At 50.6% G+C, this 9677-nt stretch overlaps 1 protein-coding gene across 1 annotated transcript in view; it reads right to left on the reverse strand.

The window, feature by feature from the left end:
- Positions 1-4846: 4846 nt before the first annotated feature.
- The window catches only part of PUF60 (poly(U) binding splicing factor 60), a 20239-nt gene continuing 15408 nt past the window's right edge, over positions 4847-9677 (reverse strand). The window contains 2 exon segments of the mRNA XM_035897697.1: positions 4847-7388; positions 9196-9431. Of these exon segments, the coding sequence (XP_035753590.1) occupies positions 7089-7388; positions 9196-9431 (536 nt within the window). The 3' untranslated portion in view covers positions 4847-7088.

The following is a 9677-nucleotide window of genomic DNA, read 5'->3' on the forward strand; positions in this document are numbered from 1 at the left end:
TTTTCTGTGACCGCACTCCATTACAGCTGAACGCTTGGCTGCTGCAGAGCACGCTGTGTACAAGAACACGCTTCCTCTGCCCTGCAGCGCTGGGAAGTTCAAGCCACTTGCTTTTCTGTTGCCTCTGGAAAACCGCACCGTGTTTCATTAAACGACAGGCCCATCGGGAAGCTTGGACCTAGAGCATGCCCTGAAAGAGCCAAACAGCTCCTTCTGCTGCCCTGCCGGGACTCTCTTCCTTCAGCCGCAGAACCCCCCAGCACATTGCTAGGTCTATCACCCACGGAGGCGCTGAGAACAGTTTCAGTGCAACAGGTCCAGAGGAAAGAACTCTCTTCCAAGAAGCCCCAAGTACTTCAGCTCCCTGGCCACCCAGAGGAGGGTCAAGGTGGGAGAAACCGAGCTGTGTATGAGGGGCTCTGGCAACAGCCTCCCCTGACTGCTCCAATGGAACTCGCATCCCAGAAGGGACGAGAAACTTCCCCAGGTCCAGTGCTGCATGATGCGCCAGACCTCGAGGATTTAGCTACTGGTGCATGGATTCACACAGCCTCTGTTTCAGGACAACCCCTACCTGTGAGGTCTTGGTATCTGAAGCATACCCATCCCATGCTTGCCACTTCTGCCTAGGAACCTTCCCAGGCCCCTGCCTCGGGCAGGGGGGGCCCTTTGAACAGCGGAGCTGCCACTTGGGGCAAGTCCACTTGGTTCATTCTGTAGAAAGCAAGGACCGGACATTGAAAGAACAGCTGAAAACCTCAGTGACACAGTCCCACGTATGGAAAACTACCCCATCGCCCAGGCAGTCCTATGAACGCTGTGGGGAAAGACTGCCAAGGCGAAAGAAGCTGGGTCAGAGAACATGAAGACCCACAGCTCCAAGGGTCTGCACCAGTCCCCAGGAATTACAGGCTGGATCTCAGAGGAAACCCCAATGCCGTACGTGTGTGCGAGAGAGATCCTTGCCAGCAGCAGCACTAGCTCTTGGCAGGGAAGAAGGATCATCACCGAGAGGTCCAGTGTCAACGGGAAGAGAAGGGACAACGCTGAAGGTCTGCTTCAGGACCTGTGTGAGAGAGGTCCAGGCATGGATTGCCAGGGAAGACCGACAGACTGCTTTGGTAACAGCCCACCACAGACTTGCCAGTGAAGTCTGGTAATTAGTTCATTAAAAAAAAAAATCCTTGGCTCTAAATTCAGGTTACTTCAACTACCCTTGTGCTTCGCCAAAGGACTGTCCCCTCAGAAGCAGGAATACCAACGAAGCAGCCTTCCACAGTGCTATTAAGGCCTCTCTTCTCGTCAGGCACGCTCTTGTACAAGGATGGGACGCGGGTGCCTGCGTTGGCAATATCCAGTCCTGGCATCCTGGCTGTCCCTCCGAGAGCCCAACAGCCCCAAGAACAAAGACCCACACAAGATGCAGCACGTGGAAGAAAATGCAGACACATCAGGATTTTACCTTATTCTTACTGAAAGTGGAACCACTTACCTGGCACGAAACTGATGTGCACAGACAGTCTGTCCTAGTGCCAGTGAGATACTAAAAAGCCTTTTGTGTACCCATTTTGCTTCAGACTGCTACTTCCCAAGTTACCTGGTCCCTTCCCGCCCGTCTGCTACACGGGAACACACCACAGGGTTTACAGCCGATAGACTTGTACGCAAGTCAAGAGCGGGAACGGGACAAAGAACAGCATCGCGTGGGTTGAGGCCCTGAACCCTGAGGTCCTGGGCCAAAGAAAGCATCAGTGGCACGCGGCTCTGTAGTTAGGTGTATGGGTACAGGATTCAAGTTGGGTATTCGTTATCCCTTCCGCCCAAGCATTCAAGTCCAAGGCAAGGGACTCAGGAAAAAGTGTCCCAAAGCTGGGGTGGGTAGGGTGGGGAGAATCACAGAGTTGTTTGGGTTGGAAGAGACCTTTAGGATCCCCAAGCCCAACCATTCCCCTACCCCTGCCATCCCACCCCCAAACCCTGTCCCCAAGCGCCACGGCTGCCCAGCTGTTAAATCCCCCCAGGGCTGGGGACTCGACCCCTTCCCTGGGCAGCCCCTTCCAGCCCCTGACAGCCCCAAGGGGAAGGAATTGTTCCCCATGGCCAACCTCACCCTGCCCTGGCACAACTTGAGGCCGCTGCCCCTCGTCCCATCGCCCCTTCCCTGGGAGCAGAGCCCAACACATACAGGAATGGCTGGAACCAGTTTACAGTGAATTCAGGTTCAAGTCTTCCAGACTCATGAGTATCTGCGCTTACTCGAGCACCCGTATCCACTGGGGCAAGACCTTGAGCCCTGGTTTCCAGGGAAGCAATCCTGTAGAGGTAGGAGAGGTCTCTCAGCAGCGAGCACAGGTACAGGAGCTCGCCAGCTCTTTCCCGTTGTGCTGAAATGATCCAGTTCAAAAACTTGGGAACCAGCCCTGCACGGCTGTCACCAGGCTTCTGTGGCACCGCATTTTTCTCACCTCCCTTTACGCCCTCTCCTCTTTAGAACAGTGCCTTTGGGCTTGCAGGGCAGGCTTGCAGTCTTACGAGAGCTCAAGTATCCGACCCCTCTGCCGATGAGAAACCAGCGATACAGCACCAAGACACGAAGGCCCACCTAGAGCAGCCCATGGGCCTCTGCTTTCCACCAACGCTGCTTCCTTTGGGGATTAGGGAAGTTGAACCCTTCACTGGTCAGGCCCGGTCTGTAAAGCCCAGCACTCGGGCAAAAAGGTTTCATCCTTACCCCAAACATTTTTGGGATGTGTTCAGTAAAACCTAGAGCCTCCTCTGGCAGTTGCCACCAGACCGAGCTATTCAACAGCTTGTGCAGCCGCAGCCAAACAGCTCGCTGCCACGAATAGGGCGACAAAGCATCCGGCCGCTCAGCTCCGCTCCTGTTCGATCAGTGCTGGCACTCGGTGAGTTACGCACACTCTGCTTCAGGATACCCATGGGCCCCTGTGACACCACAGCCATCAGCAGCGTCGTCGTTCCGCATCGGCACACCTGAACACACAGACCCCAGGAACTACGGGATGACAAACCTGGACACGTTTCTGTCTTTCAGGCAATTACTGCAGCTCTGGGCCTGAACCTTAACGAGACCAGCACAGTTCTCTCTCCTAATTCAGGGCTGCACAACTTGGAACGTCCATTGGCATGGAGTAATGTGCAAGGTTTCCAGATGCTGAGGCTGCTTCTGCAAAAAGCCTTCCGAATTGCCCACATTTTTCAAACAATTCACCCCAAAGACCAAGGCTGTGAAAGCCCTACACAGGTAAAACGAGCCGAGAGCTGTTACTGTGCGGAGCGGCGTGTTCCGTCAATAGGGGAAGTCTGAAAAAGCCTGAAGGTGAAGTCACTTGAAGACACTGTCACCGCATCGCCCCATCAGAAAGCTGTTTGGGCTACAACCACTTAAGGAGTACCAGGGAAGACTGGAGCCTGACTAGCAGGCTGATGCCAAGGAAGCCGATCATTCCTCTGCGCTCCCACCACATCCGTGCCGCACCTGAAGACATCCACAACCTTCTCCAGTTTGCTGACAGCGCAACACACACTACAACAACTGGAAGAACAGAGGGTTAAGTGGGAGCTGGTGACTGCACAGACACCCCTGAAGTGTCGTGTATGAGGGAACGGGGAAGGAACAGAGAGAGGCCATCGGCAAATTCCGTGCAGGGTCCAACTCGAGCAGTATTCCTGGGGACCCAAGGACTGGCTCACCAGCTATGGCAGCAGCCTGCCAGGTTCTCCAGAGGGAGGCTCTCACGGCACAGCTCTGTGCTCCCCTGGTCACACGCGTCATCCTTCGGGTCGCGGACGGCCTCGGGCTTGCACAGGCTAACTGTACGGAGGGTGAACCCCCCGACTTGTCCCAGGAGAGGAGCACCATGGCATCCACCACCACACAGCACACCCGCTGATTATCCCCATAACCACCTCATCCTCTTCAGTTATGGGTTTCCAAGCCAGCCCCTCACTGCTGAATCAGCCATTTTAAACACAAAGCAGCCTGCACCCACTTAGGCCAAGCCTGACATGCTGTGGACCTGACACGCTAGCCTGTTACGTGCCCGCCTCTATACCTGCATCATTAGAAACATCCGCATTTGGCCTAAATCAGATTTCTGTTAAGATCTACAGGGGTAGGACTAGATGACCTTTAAAAGGTCTCTTCCAACCCAAACTATTCCATGACCCAATAAAAGCCCTTCCTCAATCTCTCCACCCCCCCTTTAGGATTATGCTTTGTCAGCTGTTCCCAGTCCATTTGTGTTTAGCTCACACTACAGCATTTTAATGATGATGATGTACGATGCCTGATCTTGGAGTCAAAGAATCACAGGATGGTTTGGGTGGGAAGGGACCTTCAAAGATCATCCAGCCCAACCCTCCTGCTGTGGGCAGAGACGTCTCCCACTCAATCAGGCTGCTCAGAGCCCCGTCCAGCCTGACCTTGAACACTTCTGATGGTGGGGCATCCACAACCTCTCTGGGCAACCTGGTCCAGTGCCTCACCACCCTCATCATAAAGAATTTCTTCCTTACATTCAGTCTAAGCCCACCCTCTTCCGGTTTAAAACCATTGCCCCCTGTCCTGTCACTACAGGCCTTGGTAAAACGACTCTTCCTTATCAGCCCCCTTTAAGCCCTGACCGGCCGCAAGACACTCTTGGCTTGGCTGCGAGCACACATTGCTGGCTCATGTCCAGCTTTTCATCCACCAGTACCCCCAAGTCCTTCTCCGCAGGGCTGCTCTCGAGGCCTTCATTCCCCAGCCTGTACTGATAGCAGGGATTGCCTTGACCCAGGTGCAGGACTTTGCACTTGGTCTTGTTGAATCTCATGAGCTTCACATGAGCCCACTCCTCCAGCCTGTCAAGGTCCCTCTGGGTGGCATCCCATCCCATCTGTCTACCCACTGCAGCACTCAGCTTGGTGCCACCTGCAACCTTGCTGTGGGTGCACTCAATCCCGCTCTCTGTCCAGAATGACAATACCATACAGCATCAGTCCCACTGTGGCCCCCCGAGGGACACTACTCATTACCAGTCTCCATTCTGACACGAAGCTGTTGACTGCAACTCTTCGGATGCAGCCATCCAGCCATTCCTTAGCCATTAGTTCATCCACCAGACCCATCTCTCTCCAGTTGAGTTACAAGGGTATTATGGAGGACTGTCACAGGCCACACAAGTCACGATAGACGATCTTTTGTCAGACGTTTGGCTTCTCAAGACATTTATCAAGTTACTTTTGTAAAGCATCACCTTGTCAGCCAAGTATGATTGATTGTGCACAAAAACTTCTTCACACTTAGGCTGTCATTCTTTAACCTACGCTTTCCCCTTGCATCAACTTTCATCCACTTTGGGTTTTTAAACCATGAACACCACAAAGAAACTTCTAATGCAGTCTTTATACTCCTAAATCCAGCCAAAGGAACAGGAGCAAAGAGCAGAAAATGGAAGCTAGAGAGACCAACCAAGTCATGGGAGAGGTGCTTTGGTTTTCTTTAGTAGGAATAATAAAACCCTGGAACAATTAAAAATAGTGATTTTTCTCCTGCATCACAAACAAAAGCAGCAAAGCAGCCATGCTGCGTTGCAAAACTGGCACAACAGTGAGCTACCAGTGTGGTCAGTGGGATCACAGGTGGCACAGGATCTCCAGCACAGATGAAGGACAAATGCCATTACACCGTATGTGCAGCAGGTCTCATCAACTGCTTCCAAGAAAAGGAAATTCAGGCTAACAAATCCAAAGAAAGGCTGCTTGGGCAGACGACCAGGGAGAGAGCAGGCTGAGCCCAAGAGACACTGGCTATCAAAACACATGCTGAAAACGACAGGCTTGCTCTTGACTTGGAATGGGTACAAAAACAGGGAGAAAGAAAGGTTATTTCAGCCAACAGGCAATGTTAGTACAAAAAGAAGCAAACACAGATGAATGATAAATAAAGTTAAACTGCAAATACAAATTTGTAACCTGCAATAGAAGGGTTCTTTTGAGTGTTTGAAACAAAATACAAAAGTTTAATTTTAAAAACATCTCCAAGCTTAGAAGCAACCCACAGCTGCGGGCTCAACTCAGAATTCCCTACCAATGCTCCTCTGAGATCGTTCTTCCCTTATGTGAATTTCTAAACTAAACCGATTTTCTTCAGATCTGTACATGTACCAGCTATGCATAACAAGCAATAGAGTAGCCCTTTACATACCTAAAATATTAAGATCATTAACGCGAGCTAATTCTGTTCCTACTCTGTATCTAGACAGAAAGATTACTAAAATAAATGCGTTTAAGCTTTCTAACTATTGTTAAAGCTTTGGGTCCTCAACAAAAAAGCCCCAAACTCCCCTTCTGGGCGAGGCACGTGTTCCATACCACTGTCCATAGTACAAGGGCTAGATGTTCGTCTCCTACATGCACTCCAGGTGCTGCAAATCAGCACTACTCTCTCTCTCTCAACCCAGCTGTGATGCCTGCAGCCTGACTTGCTGTCCATGTTTTGGCACATTAAGGAGGGATCAGTGAGGGTAATTCTGACCCATCAATAAAACTGTGAGGTCCAAACTGTGGTGTCAGAACAGGACGTGAACACTCTGAAAGGGCCAGCTCTGACCCATGTTTGGGCTCCTGAGTCCAAGCTGAACATGCAGGCCCTCAGCAGGAAAAAAAACAAGCTACGCTCCCCCTTGTTAAGACAGCAGCACTCAGGGGTGCTGCTGCAATACTTCATGAAGAGACTCTCCCCTCCAATCTCTGGAGAAAACGGCTATTCCAGCCCCTAAAAGGTGCAGTGGGATCTTGACCTGAGCGTTTCTGAAGTGACCAAGTGTAAGGCAGGAGCACAAGCAGCAACCCCTCTTCAGGCTCTTCTAGGTGGGTGAGGCCAGACGCATGCCAGACTCAGCTGACGGGATGCCAGCCCCTTCAACACACACACAGATGCACACCAGCTTTCTTTGCGCTTTTATCCAAACTACGAGTACATCACAGAGATCTGTGCCCACCCTGGAGCGTTCTTTACACATGGCTAAAAAAAAAAACCCAGACAGGCAGAGGGGGCAGGGGCGAAGTCTTTCAAGTAGAGTTCATGCTGACAGGTCACTGTTATCAAATCTCTCCTGGTCATACACCTCTGCTACCACCTTTCTCCCCGCAAACCAGCGCCCGTTCAGAGCCTGAATGGCTTTGTGAGTCTCTGACGCCATGGAGAACTCCACAAAAATCTTGACAATGATCTCAGCATCCTCCTCTTCTCCTTGCTTCTCCTGGTAGATGATGACCCTGTTTACAGCCCCAAATTTGCCACATTCTTCTGTCACTTCTCCCTCTAGGTCATCATCAATGTCCTTTGGATCCACCATGTTGCGAAGCACCATCACAGTGGACTGTGGAGAGAAGGCAAAGAGAAATGAATCAATGTACCTAAGAGACTGGGACGAGATTTGCAAAGGCACGTCAGACCATGCAGCACACCTGAGCACCACCAGGTATTCCAGCGCTATGTCAGTACAAGTATATTCTATGAAACCAGTAACGTCCCAAGTTCTCAGGGATAAATCAGTAAGTTTTCTCCCTGGGCATCAGAAGCACGAACAGATCTCATTCCCCGACAGCTGTGTGCCATCCCTTGGGCTTTTCTTAGACACATCTTCGAAGCACAAGTGACCTGGACACCTCTATAATGTTTCTTGTGCTGCTCCTATCCAGTCATTTTTTGCTTTATCATCTTCAACACCACCATTGTGCATTTTTTTGAAAATTTTTCCTCTTCTCTAAATAAAGCAGAAGGATTAACCGGGTCTTTTATACCTCTGACAACTGATGGTTGACCAGGTACTTTCATTACAGGGGTTAACAACGTGCGAGTCCATCAGAGTACCTGCAACGTACCTCTCATACACATCCCCCCATCAAGCCCGTTCGTGACTGAGCACCTCTCTGCATCACAGAATGGTTGAGGTTGGAAGGGACCTCTGGACGTCACCCGGTCCAAGCTCCCCTGCTCAAGCAGGGCCACCTAGAGTTGCCCAGGACCATGTCCAGATGACTTCTGAATGTCCCCAAGGACAGAGACCTCACCACCTCTGTAGGCAGCCTGGTTTTGTGCATTACACCCAGCTCTACCACATCCCTTCCTCCCAGCTCTGGCCCTGCCCAACAGCATAGGCCAGCAGACACAGCATTTCAGGCTCAGTGTAATTTTAAAATACTTGTTCCCATTCCTATTCACATGTCTGCAGAACCGCCTTTAAGAGCCTCCTAAAAGAACAGCAAAACCAAAAGGGTACTTACAGGCTGAGAATGCTAAGCAGCTCTGAGAATGGTGTAGTTTAAGGCTCTTTCAATACCCCTAAACCTTTTTCAAGCAAGTGTGCCAAATGAATTGGACTCTTTGGAAAACATACTCGTGACAGGGAAACTGGCTGCTACGTCAGGAGCTCAAAGATGTATTTAAAATTCTGCACTCTTTGAAAGTACAGGAGAACACTCAGTAGCTGACTCATTTGTGTCACACACATCAGCATTATCCCTATTTAGCAAACATTGTCGATTCAGTGTCAAAGCTCAGGAAATCTGCGTGTCAGGTAGGAAACCCAATCATGCACAGGAACAAACCTCTGCTCATGCCCAAACAAGAAGCCTGATGAGATTATCAATACAGCCCCTTCCAAGACACTCACCCCCCAACCTATGAATCTATCGTTCTGTTTAGCATGCTGACTTCCTCCATCATGCATTCTTATCCTTCTTCTCATTGCAACTTCTGTGACGTTTTGTTTTATAAACGCCTCCATTTCATCCCACAGTAAGAGGTTGTGGGGAAAAGGTGGACTCAATAGTTTGTAACAGATTGTCCCTAACCATGTGCCAGGCTCACTTCTTTAACTGTAAGTCCAAAGGCCATCATGGTTACTTTAATAATGCTAAATAAACACACAGTTTAATCAGGGACACCTCTTCTGGCCTAGTGACTGGTCTGAACCCTCAGATCCTAAAGCCAGCATAAGAACCATCACAAGCAGGTAGCCTTTGGAGTCCCCCGGGAGCTCTGTGGGGTACCTACAAGGTGTGCTGCAGGAAGCCTGTACCACACACAAAATGCACAGCTATACCGCATCGAGAGCGATCTAAACCTGGTCGGCTCATTTGCTTAGAACTGGAACCAGCTCAGGGCAGTCGCACTGCACTCACCTCCTGTTTACGAAGCAATTTCTGCATCACCATGTGACGGGCACTGCTGCCAGATATGCTCATGTGTTCCTGTTCACTCAGCATCTCTGGCCTCTCCGACTCCTGGAATACCTCCTCTTCTTCCTTCTCCTTTTTGACCTCCATCAGGCCCAATGCTGGGGGACTAGCCAGGATAGGATTCACAACTCCCACTTGTGGAATAGTGACAGGGATGGGAGGTCGGGCAGGGGTTACACCTGTAAGAGTACAGACTCTGTAGCATAAAGAAAAGAACTGATGGTCTGCAACATTTGGGTACACACCAACCAGTGACAGAGGATCACAGAATCTAGATGGTTTTATCTGCGCTGCACCAACAACGACCAGGGAGACATAAGCAGCAATTTAGTCGGCACACAGGACGTAAGCACTCAACACATGCATCATATACTTGCCCAGAAGGGAGACAGAGTGCAGGATTTTGCATGGAGTAACAATTATCC

The sequence above is a fragment of the Egretta garzetta genome, unplaced genomic scaffold (assembly GCF_000687185.1).
Source record: "Egretta garzetta isolate BGI_Z169 unplaced genomic scaffold, ASM68718v1 scaffold460, whole genome shotgun sequence".
NCBI lineage: Eukaryota > Metazoa > Chordata > Aves > Pelecaniformes > Ardeidae > Egretta > Egretta garzetta.